Consider the following 17,302-nt stretch of genomic DNA (forward strand, 5'->3'; position numbering starts at 1 on the left):
TGACTGCAAGTTATTCCCATTTTGTGACTTTTCAGTGGATGCATGTGGCACTGCAATTCCAGTCTCTCCACCCTCTCCATCTATCTGTGTCTCCATGCTCTGCAAAACGCCCTTACCTTTCTTGGCAATCTTAGCAAACAGGTCTCTATGTGCAAGATATGTTCAGAACTGTAGGAAAATGGGGTGAAGTGCCTAAGATGCCCTTTTATGTTTCCTTACTCAAACTTCATGCAGCACCAGTTACACTTAAAACATTCATGTTTGCTCTGGGTTTACCCTGTTATTAAAGACCTCTGGTCTGGGGATTTCCCAATGTGCTAAGGCAGGTTATTCCAGTGGTTGGCTGTCCTAAGCTTCAGAAAGCTGTTCCTAAGACCTGAGCTCAGCAAGGGAACTGAATTCCTGCAGGTCAGGGTTAAGGCAGAGTTGTAAGGCAGGAGCTTGTGGAGCCACTTCCTTGGCTGCACCCACTGCCATCCAAGGGCTTCCTCCCCCAGGACAGCAGGTCAGGTGCTTCCCACCGTGCAAACAAAAGAGACAGAGAAAAGGGCAGCAGGGCCACTTCTGGCAGAGCAGATTTCTGAGATTGCCACTGACAAAATGTCCTAGAGACTTTACTGTGTCCAATTACTACTTTATGTCTTTAAAGTGACAAGTAAATGAAAGAAACTACAAGATCAAGTCATGTTAGTCTCCTCAATCCCTTAAGTGTCTGACAGCCCTCTCCCCTTCTTCCTTGCTTCCTCAGACTACTCTGAACTCTTAACCTTTGCCACTGCTTTGAGTCCACATCCGCAGCAACCAAACTACCCCCAGCCACCCCCAAATTCCAGAAATAAATACAAAATACTTTCAGAGCAACACTGCCCTCCCTCGAATTGCTAAACTTAGGCTCTCTCCAACTTTCTGAGCCTCCCTGCATACAGGGCTGGTCCTGGCCAGCAGTGCTGGTAGGCTGTGAGGGGAGCTCACTGGGCACTTCCACAGCTGGGGAATAGCTGGTGCTGATCCACACAGGCAGTGCTGATCCACACAGCTGGTGCTGATCCACACAGGCAGTGCTAATCCACACAGCTGCCTCCCCCTGTCCATGCAGACAACAGTCAGGAGCACCAGCTGCTCTGGCTCTGCCCTGCTGTTGGCCAGGAGAACAGAGGTGCCCACAGCACAGGAAATATTATCATCACAGTGAGTGTGTCAAGATAGACCCTCATAAGGGACAGACACATGGAATCATCCCCCAGATCACTGGCAGGAGCTGGAAAAGCAGGACAAGATTGTTGGAGGGAAAAGCAGTGTCAGGAGTCATCCTCAGCAATCCTCAGCCATTAGACGTGACTGTAGCACTAGTAGAGCTGGTGGCTGGATTTTTGCAGAAGTAAAGACTGTCACATCAGCTTGACCTTCCTTACAAATAAATAAATAAACAATGAAGAGATCCCACAGTGATGCGTGAACCTGATGTCTCATGCTCACTTGTTTTGATGTGTCTAATGTAAGTGGGCGGGTAATAAAAGCTTCATTTAGAAGCCAGTGTTTTCAGCAGCGCTGCTGGAAGCCCCTGGGATGCTGCACTTCTGGAATTTTCCTCTAATGGAAACATCAGCAGATAACTATTGATAAAGCAGAACATGCATACATGCACACAGAACAACCCAGCAATGCTTTATCTTCCTGCACTGCTTGGTGTTGGAGGCAAAGGTCTCTTCAGACTCCCCAGGTTCTATACCCACCTCAGCTGCTGCAGCCCTGCTGAAATGCTCCTCCAGAGCAGTGTCCTGGAGCACCATGTGGTTATTGCAGCCTGTGTAGGCATCAGTTCAAAACAGGCAAATAAAGCAGTCTTCAGCCCTCACAGCAGAGCTGTGGATAATGGAGTCCACTGGATATCTCCCAGCTGAACATCACCCTGTAGATGATAAGGAAATGCTGCTCTGTAACAGGCAAACTTAATGCTGACTTTTCACACAAGCAGCAGATTGACCCCATGGACATGTTGTCTGGGATATTGTTTTTCAATGCAATCCACAGGTCATTCAACTTCTTTGTAAGCAGCTGAGTCTTCAGGAAGGTTTGGTTCCTGTGCCCCTAAGGTCTCCATGGCAGCTTTGATGTGCAGCACCTGCCTAATGCTGGGGTTAGGGGTCAGCTGAAGGAGAAATCGTGGCTAGTGAGGAGAGAAGACACACCAGAGTTACTGCTGAACTCGTTAAGGTAACCTACTGTCCTTCCAGGTCGGTGCTAAATCACCATTTCAGGTCCTGAATATAACACAGGGAGAGAACAGTGAATTCTCCCACGACACTGTGGGGGTCAGAGCTAAAGATGTGGAGGGCTACAGCATTAATCCCAACCTTCAGTACACTGGTCCATGGCAGGTTCACACCATGGTATAGCTGACCTTGTATCCTGGATACAGAAATACTGCCTGTATCCAAGCATTTTAAGGTAATTATTTTCCCTGAATGTGGAAATTGGAGGGCTCCTTTTGTCTAGTGTATTATTTCATGAGAACCACAGGGATCTGCAGCCAGGCGTGGGGGAAAGGGAGATTGTTTCCTCCTGTCTGTTTTTATGCAGCATCTGCCTGTGAAAACAAGAACCAAACAAGATGACCCTCACCTTATCTGCCTGTGTAAGTCATTTTTGCCTGAAGCCTGAGCTCTGTGGGATGGTTGATGTAAAAATTGCTCTTGCATTAAATAGCAATAACTTACCTTTAGACTCTGCTCTATTTATTATTATTAATTATTATTATTTCTAATTTTTTTAAATGCTCCTTAATTAAAAACTCACAGATATGAAGCTTGGAAGAAATGTGGCCAGGACATTCTTGGATTACTACAGGCTGAACTCCTTGGTGGAGGGACCACTAGCACCTACTCCTAAAACTCGGTAGGTCAGAAAGCAATTTCTCTTGCCTTAGCTGGGCTGCTTTTTTAATACCTTTCATGACTAAACTTCAGTGCTACTGCATTATGGCTTTACAATATGTGCTAGTCCAACTGTGCTTATTTTATTGAAATTCCATTTGGAAATAAAGCATTTATGATCAGGAAAGATACCTGGTTTATGTCTGAAAAAATATTCAGAGGATTTTGGAGATATCAATATCTTTCCTGAATTCAGTCTGCTGTACACCAATCTCACACCAGTATCTTTAATGGACTTACCCTCCATTTATCTCCTGAGAGCAAATCAGACACACTTTTATTTCACAAAGTTTTAATTCTGGAAGTGAAAACTTTTTCAGCGCTTCAGGGAGTTGCTGGCAAGCCTGTGCTGAGGCTGAGTTCCCCACCTCCCCCTGGAGCTGCTGCACTGCTGGCAGCAACGGCAGGTTCCTTCTGCCAGCCCAGCTGGACACTTTCCCTGGGGATCCCCTCTTGCTCTGAGCCCTTACTGCAGTTTCGCAACCAGCTCAGTGGGTGTTAGGCCAAAAGGAAGTGGGATGTGAAGTCAGGCACTGGTGAGCAGGGCACAAAGGTGTGAAATGCCCAAGCTTGGCTCCCTGCAGCACTGCTGGCCCTTCTCTGGTGTTGGCCAACTGTGTCCTTTCAGTGTCCCATAGCTTGTGTGAGGAGATACCACTGAACTGTTTATGGAGAACCAGCATTCCTTGAGCTGGAAAAGATGTGTAACAACATGAAGAGGGGAGCAGAGCAGGAACCAGAGCACCTGTTTCATGGGAAATGTCATATTCAGTATTTGCCTGTGTTCTGAGAAAACGGCAATAATTCCTCCAGACTGAAAAAATTCAATTAAATGCATTTGGACCAATTGGAATATTTCATTTGGGTTTCAACTCTTAACAGCACAACCAAATATAGTTTATATTTTGCAAAGGAAAAGGCAATTCCAAATTGGCAAGGGAGGCAGCTGAGCCTTGAGATTCACTCGTTTCTTCTACCCACTTTTTTCCTCCCTTAAAAGAGTAGCTGTGGGAATGTTCCTTGTTTGCAAAGGAACACTTTCCTACTGAAGATTTTCTAGTGATGTGTAAGATGGATGTTACAAATATCAGCCCAGACCAGAGAGCAATTGCTGGAGTTCCTTCTGCAGCCTTTAAAAATCCTCTCATTGCAGTCAGTCTGGCAGTTCCTTATATATGTGGTCAGAGCCAAGGCTGCCTGTGTTAGGCCTGCTTTGAGCCCATCTCCCTTTTCTGTTTGTGATCTTGACACCACAGTTTAGGCTGGCTCAAGGAGGATTGTCAGCACTGCAGTTCTGAATGCTCTTATCTGCAGAGACCTGCAGGGTTAGCAGAGAAAAGCATCCAGCATCTTCCTCTCCTCTGGAAATTGAATGTATCATTTCTCTCAGACTCCCAGGGGCCACAGCCTCCAAGGCTAAAAACCCACAACTATTACTGAACCTAATTACCACCTGACAGCAAAGTGCTTTTCCACAGCATCATTCAGTTACCTCATCAAAAGGAATGTTTGTTTGCTTTCTTCATTTTAAATCAAAGAACCACTGACAGTGGTAACTGAAGCATTTTAATCTCATCAAATATCCATGTCCATCTCTATAGAGACAGCCACGCCAGCAGGGAAAGATACACATCTCTAATCGGGTAGCACAGAGCCAATTTTTCTTGTTTCCCCCACCAGAGCCTAATGCAGGGAGGGATCTTTTGTTTGGGGGGTGCTACCTCACAGTAAAATCCTAAATACGCTCAATGTTCAGCCCTAAACCAACAGATGTTTAAGGAATGGATTTTTAAAGATTCACGTTGTTAATTTCCTGATGGATTTCGAATACCAGCTTTTCCCTGCAAGTAGATAAATGCCTTCTATTTGTATCCTGGGCTTTGCCACCTGACATTTGAACAGAGCTTTTGTATCTATATATACACCTAAAATGTACACCAGTGAAACAAAATTGTTCTTTGAAGCTGCTGTGTTAACTGCAATCCTCTCCAAAAGGAATTCTTGCAAACTGCTGGGAAACAGAAGGGAGATGGCTGTGGCTTTAAATATGCCTTGGCTAGCCAGTGGCACCAGGAAAGGACTGGAATATGTAAAATGATACTAAATATCTGTGTAATCAGGACTAATTATATGGCACGGTTATTAGTGGAAACAGGACATGTTGTGCCCACAGTTTATGAAAATATATTAAAACATTACTGGATTTCACATAGTCATTGAAAGAAAGCTGCAGAGTTAATAAACGTGTAAAGGACAACTAATTGCCTGCTTTGTCCCAGACTAGGACAGGCAGAACAATTTCTGTTTAAGGGAATTAGTGAAGCCAAAATGTGTTAGAATGACAGGCCTGGAAATAGCAACAACCTGCAAGGCTCCCAGAGCATCTCTGACCCATAAGGAAGGAAATATTTAGGTTGGAATCACCATGTTTTGGAGAAGGAAATTGAGGCACAAAAAGGGAGAGGTAGACCTGAGGGTGAGAAATAGGGCTGGTACCCAAATTCAGGCACCTTTGCAAGAGCTTTGTCCATGCAGTCAGGCTGTGAGAGAACAGCCATCCTACAGCATAGTCAATGCAGGCAGTTCAGTGGGAATGGAATCAGGATCATCTGGAGTGAGAGGCAACAACTGATGCAACAGCTCTGGTTATAGAACAAGACTGAGGCTGGAGATGAGGCATCCTCTGCTACCAAACAAGCAGCTTATTTCAAGGGTCAAGAGAAATAACTGTATCTGTATTCTGTGTATAATATGATTATGTGCTTGTAAGTGAATTCAACTGGTTGGCTAGACCTGTGGTTAAATTCCACTTGTCCTTGCCTATGGGAGCCCAAATGCCACCTGTAGATCAACAAATCACAGAATCACAGATTGGTCTAGTTTGGAAGGGACATTAAAGATCATCCAGTTCCATCCCCTAGATGGTGGATCTTTCACTAGACCAGCTTGGTCCAAGCCCCATCCAGCTTGGCCTTGAACACTTCCAGGGATGGGGAATCCACAGCTTTTCTGGGCAACCTCTTCCAGTGATGGAGCCCAGCACAGATCATCCAGCTCTTCCCAGAACCCCCCAGCCCCCTCCCTCTGACTGAGCTTCCTCCAGCATCCCCCAGTTCCCCTTTGAGTGGGCCCAGTGAGCACAGTTTCCCACAGCCTGTAAAGGAAGGTCAGGTTTCAAGCAGTAACCCCCATGTGTCCTGCAGTCCTCATGGCAGGGAGATCCTGTGATCCCAAACAAACACCCAGTTCACAAAGATAATGTCTGCTGTGACCAGCATGCTAAGTAATTATTTCCCTGAAGGTGATGTGTCTGCAGCAAGGTAGGAAAGCATCAGTGACTCAGCTGAGGAGGGACAGAAGGTTAGAATATTTTCCTCTGTGAGCTCATGAATTAAAAGCCTTGCTGAAAATGCTGGATGCTCTTTGGAGTGACAAGCCAGCAGGCCCATGAATTTCTAGCAGGGCAAGAGAGGGCTCTGTGCTGCCTGCAGAACTGCTGGAGAAGAGAGCACTGCCACTTAGCTGTGCTTGAGAGAGGCTCAGAGAGCCTGTGCTGGACACCAGGACAGCTCTCTAAGTGTGGGTTAAGTGGGCACAGAGCAGGAGAGAGCAGTGCAGAAAGGGGCTGCTGGACAGCAGTGAAGGTTCATGCCCTTCCTCTCCTCTTGTTCCTTTTCTAAGCTGTTCAGGGACCAGGGAGTTCCACTCCCAGTGCACTCACTGGAAACCATTTGAGTGGGGCTCCCTTTGATGCTGCCAGTGGCACAGGGAGCTCTTCCTCTTACTGAATCTCTGTCCTGCTCTCACCTCTTTCTACTTGTGCCAGAGGAAAGGTGAAGATTTCTTGGGTTGAAAGTGTGAAATGTCCTCCTCTGAAAGAAGGTTGGCAAAAGGTGAAAAATTTGTAAGAGATTAAGAGACAGCAGAGTACAGCTCTTACAGGGAATGACTAAGGTGGAAAAACAGAACTTTTGGTCAAAAATTCACAAATGCCAGTCAGCTTGCACTGCCTGAAGCTCATCCCTTTGCCCTTATCAGCATTTCTCTGTTCTTTCCCTCTGGCTCCCTGGCTGCAACAAAGCCCTGCTCCAGCACAGCATCAGCAGAAGAGATCTTCCCTCTTCAAACCACTGACATTTTTTCTCTGAGAGCCACAGGTTCATGTTAGTCATATTCTGGACACATTGAATTTCAAATTCTAGATGTCCTGAGTGTTTAAACAGTTCTGGCAAAGGTTAGGGAAGATGGGCTTTGAACAGAGACAGTGTGGGTATCCTGAAAAATCCCACCTGGGCCTTGCTGGTAGAGCATTCTGCAGCTCATGTCTGCCCCAAATTTTCCTGTAGGTAAAACCCAGGTTCTCTGCTCCCAGAAATGTTGGAAAAGAAATTCCTTCCTATGTGGGAATCTTACAGTTGCTGCACTGATACGCATGAGAGAAAAGCCCAGGAGAAGATGAATAATTCTAAGAGCAGGGATTTGGTGGCATGTGGCAAATAATGCCTGGGGCCACACACGGAATGAAAAAAGGACAGAACAAAATATTGACTGGCCCTTCATTAATTGCTGTCTGTCCATCGTGCCCTGAATAAAGCAGCAGCCTTGTTGAAGAAAAAGTAGGCTGTGATGAGGTAATTAAAGACCCCATCAGAAGGCATATCTGCCAGGAGGTTGAATTAAAATTGCTCTGACAGCCTTTATTCTGGCAATTCCTCCTTCTGCTGCTTGACTTTGCAGCTCTAATGATGATGTATGAGAGCACAGCTGTGTCTCCAACAAGCTGGATCTGCTCATGGGACTGTCCCACCAACCTCAGAGGCCACGGGCACTGTTCCCTACACCACACTGAGTGGAGATGGGGAACGTCTTTATGGGTGGGCACAGTCTGACCAAAGGTGAGTCCTTCTGCCTGGACAACGCATTTTGAGCCCCATCTCAGCACTGAACAGCTGTGCCCAGATGTTGTGTGTGTGGGCTGACAGGCTTTGATACCATCCCAGGGCTATGCTGCTCTCTGGCAGGTGCTGAGTGTGGGTCCTTCTGCCCCACTGGGTCTGGAATGTTCTCCCCAGTTCACTTCTACCTGTGTTTCAGAAAAACTCCTCTCCATGCTTTCAAGCTCAGGATTTTTGAGGTTTCACCTGCATCTGGTTGTGCTTTCCTTGACCTGGCCATGACTGATGTGGGAGCTGGGAGTGAAGCCACCTCCCTGGCTTTATTCCCAAAAGGCTGTTTCCATCCCCAGCATGCTTGTCCCAAACTTAAATTATTGTCTTGTTGTCTTTCCTCCTACCATTTTCAGTGGCTAAGAGGAGAACAGAGTATAATAAACAGAAAAAAAATGTTGTAGACTAAATGTGAAAGGTCAGCAAAACCTCTTACAGTTTGTAGAGGAGGGAGGAAATGGAATGAGGGCAGCAAAATAGAAAAGAGTCAAACAGCTTCAATTTGATTTCCAGGTCTGTAAATTGTATTAGTAATGGGAGCACTACTAAGGTTTAAAGGCAAATTATATATTTTACCTAAAAAATTAATTTTGGGTGGTTTCCCCCCTTCTTTATGAGTAATTATAATCTGACAGCTCGTTCCCACACACGTCTGCACGTTTTGTGCAACTCTTGATGTTTGTAGCTGTCACTAACACCTTCCAGGTTTTGAATGGTGGCATTTGTATGGGTTCAGTGAAAAGGATTCATTTACAGAGTTTAGAGATGTGCAGTGCTTGGCCAGATCCCAGCAGAGGCTTCACCAAAATTCCTCATTACAACAATTAGCTTCTCAAACACTTGGGAACGAAGCTGCCAGCTGCAGGGATATTACCCTGGATTTAAGCACGTGCACACTAAAGCACATGCAAACACACAAATACATGTCCAGCTTGGTCCTGCTCTTGGAGACTCCCTGAACAGAGGGAGTGTAAAACTACTTCAGGGTGGGGAGCTGGTGTGCCTGATGGGGGGCCTGGCAGGCAAAAATAATCTGCATGAAGTAGACTGGGTCCCCTTTCAAAATGAAGAAATGAAGGTGCTGTCAGCTGTTTTAATTTAATTTACTCCACTTTAATTTACTTTTTGGAAATGAGCTAAATGAATAAATTGAATTATGGCTACTTTAACTCTGAAGGAGAATATCACATAAGAGGTTGCTGTGGTTTCACTAATCAGCTTTGCATTTAAAGCCTAAATGTATTTAGATTAGCTCTCACAGGCATCCTCACATAGGTATGCCTGCAGGTACCCACCTGCTTTCCTTCTCCTTCCCTGGTCTTGTTGCTCTGAGGAAGCCAGGGCTCAATAAGCAGATTTACAGCATTTGTGTTACTTCATGCATCACCCTGGCCTGGGATTTTCCTGCTCTGAAAGCAGAGACAGAGACCTGTGTTGAAGGGTGGGTTGACATGGATAATGTCTGATGTGCACAGCACGGTAATCCCAGTATCATGCTGGTAGCTTGAACGAGCTCAAGAGACTGCCATTTTCTGCTACATCTCATCAGGTGAGTGCAATCCATTATTGTCCTGCTGCTCCTTAGGAAACGGGAGGACAGGAGCCAAGACAAAACCCATTCCTGTGGTCTCTGCAGCTGCCAGCTCCAGCATCAGCAGAGGTCCACAAGGGTGCCTGTGTGTTGAGCCACGTGAGTTCCTTGTAATTGTGGCTCCTTCTCTTATGTGATAGTGTGGCTCCAGCTATAAACTAATTATTCCTGCCTCTGGGCACAGTCTCCTGGATAAAGCAGATGTGTCTTGCTGCACTGAGCTGAGGAAGAAGGCCAGGAACTGAGGGATGGATGGCAAGCAGCAGGATCCCTTCTGTGGTGGAGGGAGAGACATATGCACACCCTCTAACATCTGCCTTCTCTATAAGCAGTCTGAGCCACCCCTGCACTCAGGAGGGCAGAGCCATAGTATATGGACCTGATGAGATTTCCAGGTAGTGCTGGGATTCTCCACACACCACTTTATGGGGTTTGTATGGCCCAGAAGTCACAGTGTGCTGTAATGGATGGGTGGGCACCTGGCAAACATGACTACATGCTCACTTACTGGAAATGGGTGCTGATGACCACTTGAAAAAAAAGAAAGATCAGGCCTGTGGTAATGGCTGAGGATTTCTGACCTTTGCTCTAACATTTCAAATTTGTTTTTATTGCTTCTAATTGGCCTTGCTTTGGAGCATGCACATTATCTAACTGTCAGGGCACTGGCTGTCATTATCTGCTGGGTCATTTGGTTTGTGTTCTTTACGATTGAAACTTGTCAGGCATTCCCAGAAAATACTGCGCTCCCCTTGCAGTGTCAAACATGGTGCTGCTTAATTGTGCATCCCTGAGAGTGAAGCATTGGGACTGATCAGGCATTGATTGTTTAGCTGTGATGGATGCAATGGAAACGTGTCTCCTCTGTATGGAGGGGAAAGTGTAAAATTAGATCAGCAGCAACACGACAGCAGCCAGATTTCTTAGTTTCAGGGATCAGAGGTTATCCATTTTCCAGCCTTGATGACTCATTTTTGATACCACTCACATGGCTTAGATAACTTTATTTTTACCTCCCTTTGCAATTTAAACACCAATTCTCTTCTATTTTGACTTTCTTTAATACATCAGCTGCAAAGTCACTAGTTCAAATCTCCCCACCTCACCACACTTCATGAGATGGAAACCAAAGTCAAGAAATGTGTGTGTGAAAGAGCTCAAAATGCCACAGTGGCACAAATGTGCCTCTACTGGTGGGTCTGTAAACCTCAACTCATCCAAAACATCAGCCCAGTTTGTAAGTCTGCTTCCTTAAAATTAATTTTAAGGCCTTTAGGATTTGCTAACAATTCGAAATCCAGGTACAGTTATTTTGCATGTGAACTTGTACACTACATTCAGAGCAGGTGTATGGAGGGCTTGTCCTCCTGTAGATGGGCTGGGAGAGCTACAGGCAGCAATAGCAACATCCCCAGTTTTGCAGAGTAAAAACAAGCTTTGCTGGGAACACCAGGCTGTTAGACATCAATGTGAATTATGCATCTGCTGTATTTAGATAGAAGCAATTTTCCTGTTGAAATCAGAGGTTGGCATTTTTTTTCCCATGGGGTTCTGTAACTCAAAATTGTGTTGAGATCAAGCATGTAGCAGAGGCTTTTTTAGCTGTAAAGGTGAATGTATTCAGATTATTCAAGTGGTGATTTTTTGGATGTACAATTAGTTGAGTGAGAGATGTGGTATAAATTTGGTATTGTAATTGCTATGCCTCTGAGATTTCAATTTGCAAAACAGTTTGCATGGCTGCAAGATTAACTGTTGTCTGTGCGATGAACTTGTAGCAGAGCTGTGGTTTGATTGTGACTGTCAATTGGCCATATGTCCAAAAAAGCACTTTGTCACAAGTACTGATGTGAACTGAGTGGTTGATTCTCATGATGCTTCAGTTCAGTGGATGGCTGACAAAGGCCAGTGTCTAAAAACCTCACCTGTAAGTGCTGTTGGCATGACAGGATTTCCTTTTCCTGTGTTAACCAAATCAGGGAAAAAGGAAGTTTACCATTTTTATTTTCTTTGCATATTTTGCATTATATTGATTCCTTCACTTGCATAGAGGAGTGTGGGAATGACATTCAGCAATGCTGCTGCAGTGACTGGAGTGGGTGCACAGAAATGGGGTCTGCATGGAAGGCCGGCCAGGAGCTGAGCCCTGCCTGCCCATCCAGGGCTGGATGTGTCCCGGGAGTGGGCAGGAAGGCTGTCAGCAGTGACATGGGCAGAGCTGATGCAGCCCCAGGGCAAGGGATGGGCTGGCTGGCTTTCTGATGTTTTTCATGAGTCTCTGTTTGGTTCACAGCTGCTGCTGTGTTTGGGTCCGCAGTGTTGTCTAGGAACACGTCAATGTAATTATACACACAACCAGAGAAACTGCTTGTTCTCACTTCACTGTGCCTTTCAGGTCTCCCTCCCAGGGTCCTAATTTATTTATTTTTGTCTCAATGTTTATCTCTTCAAAATATCACTATGCCTTAGGATGGTGATTGAACTGTAGAGAAGCAGTAAATGCTGAACTGCTGGCAGCTGTGACAATGGGGAGGAGGGGAGGGATGGTGGAGGTAAAGCCCTCTAAGCCTTGGGCCCCATCAGCAACTACATTATTACAATTTTTTTAATGTATATTAAAGCATACTTCTGCAAATATAATGCAGAATTTGCAATTTCGAGGTATCACCTCTAAAATATTTGCAAATAAAAGCAGAGGCACTGAAAAACACACACTTTTGTGGTAAGGAAGGCAAGTTTCTCTGTCACTACAGAGGGGCCCAATTCCTTGGGGTGAGTCAGGGTGCAGGGATCAAGAAAACTGGGGTTTCATTAGCCCTTTTCAGTTCTTCCCAGGTCTGCTACATGGCCTTTGGCAGCTCACTTCACTTCTGATGTGTGACAAGGATGTGTGACAGACAGCTCCTCTCCCTCCCTGTGTTTGAGTCTCAGTAGGGTTTGGTAGAGCACCAGCACCAGCACCAGCCAGTCCAGGGCCAGCAGCTGCTGTGGGGAATACAAATAACTGACTTTAGGGGGAGCAGACTGAGAGCTCAAAGAGCATATCAGGCACGAGTAGAGGACCCTCTCATTTGTGTCCTGCCACATCAGGGAAAATGAACAATGTTGGCAAGGCATGGCTGAGGGGGCCAAGAGCTGCCTGAGGGAGTGCCCTGAAGGGTCACTGGAGCCCCTTGGCTGGTGTGAGCAACACTGACAGCACAGTTTGATTACCTTGGGGTGAGAATGGATAGTTGGGTTTTGCTGCTTGTACAAAGGAGAAGCTGTCTGAAGGTATCTGCAGTGGATGGTGATGGTTGCTCTGGGGGGAGTGTGGAGGGACCCCAGTCTCCCTGAATTCCATAGGCAGGCTTATAGGGCAGCCAAAGATGGTTCCTCTGGCTCCTGGCCCCAGTGTTTGTCTCAGAGGCAGCTTTTCAGTCCCAGTGAGAGCCACCAGTGCTGGCAGGGGCTGTGAAGTGAAGGTCCCTGCTCTGGGGTAGCCCGGTGCTGGCTGAACCTCCCTGAATGAGGGATGGTGCTGCAGGACCCACACCCTCTGCAATTCAGCCTCTCATCAAGTGAGGCCTCTGGACACAATGCCCTGAGTTTGTGACCCTTTTTTCCCCAGGCCTGGCTCTGTCCAGACAGAGCTGTCTGGTCATTTGTGCCCATCTTGCTGTGACCAGTGTGTCAGGACCTGGAGGGAAGAGGGGCAGTGAGAGTGGTGGGCTGTGAGATGAAGGATAAGTGAATAGAACAGAAATGTTACAGAATTAACTGATAATAGAGATTTACTTTTCCTTAAAGTAGCAAAACTTCATCATGCACACTGTAAACACATACACAGAGGAGTGTTTTGTCTGGAAACAAGTAGAGAGACTTATTCAGTTCCTTATCAGGAACTGAAGTGTTACAAAGCAAGTCTTTCCACCTGATAAGCCGTGGGGAGCTGGGGAGCTGGTTCAGTGGTGCTGGGTTGTGAAAAGCTCAGTTCTTAGCCTGTGAACTCCTGGGGCATCACTGCAAAAAGTACTTTGTATTTATCATAACCCTGCTCCTTTGGAGGCCAGTTATAAAACTCCCACAGCTCTGATGGGGCTGGAGCCTGAAAGGGGCGCTGGAAACTCCAAAATATACTGGCAGCTGAAATTTAGCATGAGTGCTAGATAACTAGAGTTAGATATTTGGAGTTATGGGCACAGTGAAATAGCAGCATCACACCTTTGTGGGTTCTTTCAAGGCACTGGTCTGGATGCCTGAAGTGCTGGCATCATGTGCAAGGTGTTCCCTGGCCACACAGTCAGGGTCTGTCCCCAAAGACTGACCCAGCTGTGAACACCCTGGCAGTGGGGACAATCCAGCTGTGAGCAGATGTGTGAACCTAGACATCCTGTGAATGGTACAAGCCCCAGAAAAAATATTCACAGTGAGAGAAGGGCTGTTCATGAGCAGAAATGAAGGGAAGTATTTCAGGTGTACAGGAACCTCAGTAGGAGGAAACCGTGGGAAGCACTTCACCCAAAGAGAAATGATGGGACTCTCCTCTTGGAGAGCTCAGAGCTAGCACAAAGCCCTTGAAGCCTCCTGGAAGGGCTAACCCTGCTCTGGCCAGAGAGAGATGGGACCAGCTGGTCTTTAACCACCTCTAATTTGTCTGGAGCTGCCAAAGCGTTCCTTACAGATGCACTTCACTGCGAGACTTCACACATGGTTTCTCCTCAGAGCGCACCCCACACACACTTACCTGCTGCTGGAACACTGCAGGGTCTGACAACACCTGTCCTCTCTCTCTTCCTTTGGCAGGAAGGACAACGTGCCAAGCTACAAATGCACTGCCCAGAGGGGCCCAGGGAACAGCCACGCTGGAGGCAAACCTGAGAAGAGGAGCCAGGTGCATCTGAAGGACCCATCTCTGTCCATGCGCTGAGGGAGAGGAGAGGAGAGGAGAGGAGAGGAGAGGAGAGGAGAGGAGAGGAGAGGAGAGGAGAGGAGAGGAGAGAGGAGACTTGTAGGGCAAGGCAGAGGAACACGTCGCAGTCAGAAATCGATGATGTTTCTCTTTTTTTTTCCTAGACAAGTATTTCTAAGATAACAAATAGTCCAAGGAGCGAAGAGGGAGAGGGAAATTAGCTAGAAATTTTACTATTGATTCTTTTTTATTTATAGATGGTGAATCAATTTCAGAGCTTTTTTTTTTTTTTTCTTTTCCTATCTGTGGGAAAAAAAAAAAAGAAGAGTGAACTGATAGATTTGCAGAAATCATTTGCAGTGGCTGAAAAGCTATTTGTTAAAATAAGAAAGCCTCTCCTTCCTCCTCCAGTCCCCTTCTCTCTCTTTAAAGGGGTAATCCATACAATGAGCTAACAAGGGAGTCCTGGCTCCTCTACTGCACCATGTGATGTCTCCCCTTTCAGTGTCAGGCTCAGAAGCCCTTAGCCTACTGCATGTGCTAGTCCTGTTAGCTTGCATTAAGATAATCTGATAAATAGCTTCTGGGAGCCAGGCAGGTGCTCCTCAGTGTGCAGTTTATCATCCACTGCATGGCTGGGTTTTTTGCTCTTCTATCAGATCATTTGAGGAGAAAGGTCATATGAGAAATGGGACTGTCAGGCTGCAAGCATGAAACTTGCTGCAAGACCTGTCCAACAGGCAGGGACAGCGATCCTCCATCAAAAAACTGTTTGGGGTCTAGAAAGACAAGACTTGCCAACAGATGTGTGACTGAGGCAGTGTGAGTGAGGAGTAGTGCTGAAAGGGGTGAACAGTGTTATGTAAGAAACCTCAAGTAAAACCTCAGCACCTTCCAATCACACGGACAGCATGCAAAATCTCTGCTCAAAGTCAATGTCACTAGGCAGTCTTGTCTCCTGCAGTGTGTGACTCTCTGAAACATCTGACCTTGACTCTCAAACTGGAGACAAAAAGAGGGTGACTCAAGGTGGGGTCTGAATGTTTCCCAGGGGATGGAAAGGGAGAATGCACTCAGAAGTGCTTCTTCTCAACCCATCAGAAGCCTTGGGAAGCAGCTTCTCTTCAGTCTTCTGCCAGGAGCTGGGCTGGAATGCTGGCTTGAAGGAGAGAAGACGCCAAGACCTAATATGGAAAGAGAGGGAAAGGATGAATGAGTCTGAGGATGAAAAAAGATGAGTTAAACAGACTTGAATGAGCTCCTCTTGGTTTGGGGTACGCCTGAAGAAGTACTAAACCCAGACACTGTTCTCTAGTAAAAGAAATGTGTTGGTTGTCCCTCACCTCTTTCCCAGGACAGGAATGCCATGATCTAGGAACAGAGTCAGGTTGAGCTGGGTCCTACATCCCAGTGGACCTCCTGGAAGCCACTGGCACATGGTTTCCATCCAGTTTGTGTTACCACAGCCAGAAAGAGTGAGCAGGTACGAGAAAAAACAACAGCTTGGCTCTGCATGCCTCTGAAGAAGGAAAAGCTGCTCAGGATCTGCCAAAACTTGAGCTGAATGCATCCGTGCATTAGCCATCCATTAGCTGGGCTTTCCTTAGTTGCTCTCTGACACAGGGAACTCGCTTGAAAGCAAGAAGGAGGTATCCCACTAGAAGGAAAATGATTTAAAACACCAAGCAAACCTGTTACCGTCAGTACTTCAAGGTGAGAGGGTTAAACTGTGTACATTTTTTGGGAGAATAAAATGCCTTCATATGATGAATTCCAAGACATCCAAAAGGCACAGTGCTGGCTCTCTGTCTCCCAAAGCAGAGTAATGAATAGCAGTGACAGTGTGATAATTAAAATGACCTCTTGGAGATATGGATTAGAAGGTACGCAGAGGGGGGATAAGTTCTCCTTTGAATTAATCTAGTGCTAATTTATGACTATCATTGGGTTTTATAGGGTTTTAGTGGAAGACTTTCAAAGTTGGTTTACTGGAGTTAAAATGTTCTTTCACATGTTCATTGCAAAAACACTTGCAGAATTCCTCATTATTTATTTTTGGATGTTTCTATATATACATACATATATATATATATATATAATGAGAGAGTTTCAATATTTGCTTAGCCACTAAAAAGCCTACTCAAGAAATATGAATAAAGTGATAAAAGCAGCTGTGGAATGAGTGTGTTGTCTCATTTCCATTTCTTCTTCCTCACAGGCTCCCAGATCCCTTCAAAACCAAGATGGCTGGGTTCTGGGCAGCCCTTGTGTTGCCCTGCTATCAGGGGCTTCCTCTGTCACACTTGTACAAGTCAGTCTGTTAAGTTTAGATTCAATAACTGAATTTTCCTGAAAATCACTGTCTCCACTTCTTATTTGCGCACACGTATCTGCCCCACAGCCTGAAATCTGTAGGTCTTAGGACCTAGAGTAGATTGCTCATCTCTGCCAGAGATGCTGCCTTTCTGCTGAGCTATCCCAACCTTTCAGTGGCACAGACAGCACAGATTGGAGACAGTTACCCATATGGGGAATGATGACATCCCATTTGTCAAGTCCCATGGTGCTAACCTTCTTCCCATCCTCTCCACCTGCCCAGCAATGCTGTAACATCCAAACATAAGGTTATCTGCCAAGAGCATCTGCCTTGCTCTTCAGCCGGGCAGCACGCCCATCCTGGAACCCATCCTCCCCATCCTTGTTCCAGAATGTCATGTTCAAACTCTTTGCTCTTGCCTCCCATTTCATTTCTCTTTCAGTTTGCCTCTGGTACCCTCTGGCTGAGCCACAGTTGCCACTACCCAATTTTTCCATGCTGAGATCCCAATCACATCTCCCCTGAACCCCACAGGCAGAGCTGACTTTATGGTGCTTTCCTCAGAGACCCACAGCTGCTTTCAGGGTTTTCCAATAAACTGTGCTTCCTGAAAGGTCTCCCGGA

The 17,302-nt window shown here is 46.1% G+C and overlaps 1 protein-coding gene across 1 annotated transcript in view; it reads left to right on the forward strand.

The window, feature by feature from the left end:
• The window catches only part of AGBL4 (AGBL carboxypeptidase 4), a gene marked incomplete at its 5' end in the record, with an annotated part of 886,698 nt that extends 870,223 nt beyond the window's left edge, over positions 1–16,475 (forward strand). Inside the window, 2 exons of the mRNA XM_083868088.1 lie at positions 2,799–2,895; positions 14,256–16,475. Of these exons, the coding sequence (XP_083724214.1) occupies positions 2,799–2,895; positions 14,256–14,379 (221 nt within the window). The 3' untranslated portion in view covers positions 14,380–16,475. The remainder of the gene's footprint in view (positions 1–2,798; positions 2,896–14,255) is intronic.
• Positions 16,476–17,302: the final 827 nt, after the last annotated feature.

This window comes from Zosterops lateralis (genome assembly GCF_965231275.1).
Source record: "Zosterops lateralis genome assembly, chromosome: 9".
NCBI classification, from domain to species: Eukaryota; Metazoa; Chordata; class Aves; order Passeriformes; family Zosteropidae; genus Zosterops; species Zosterops lateralis.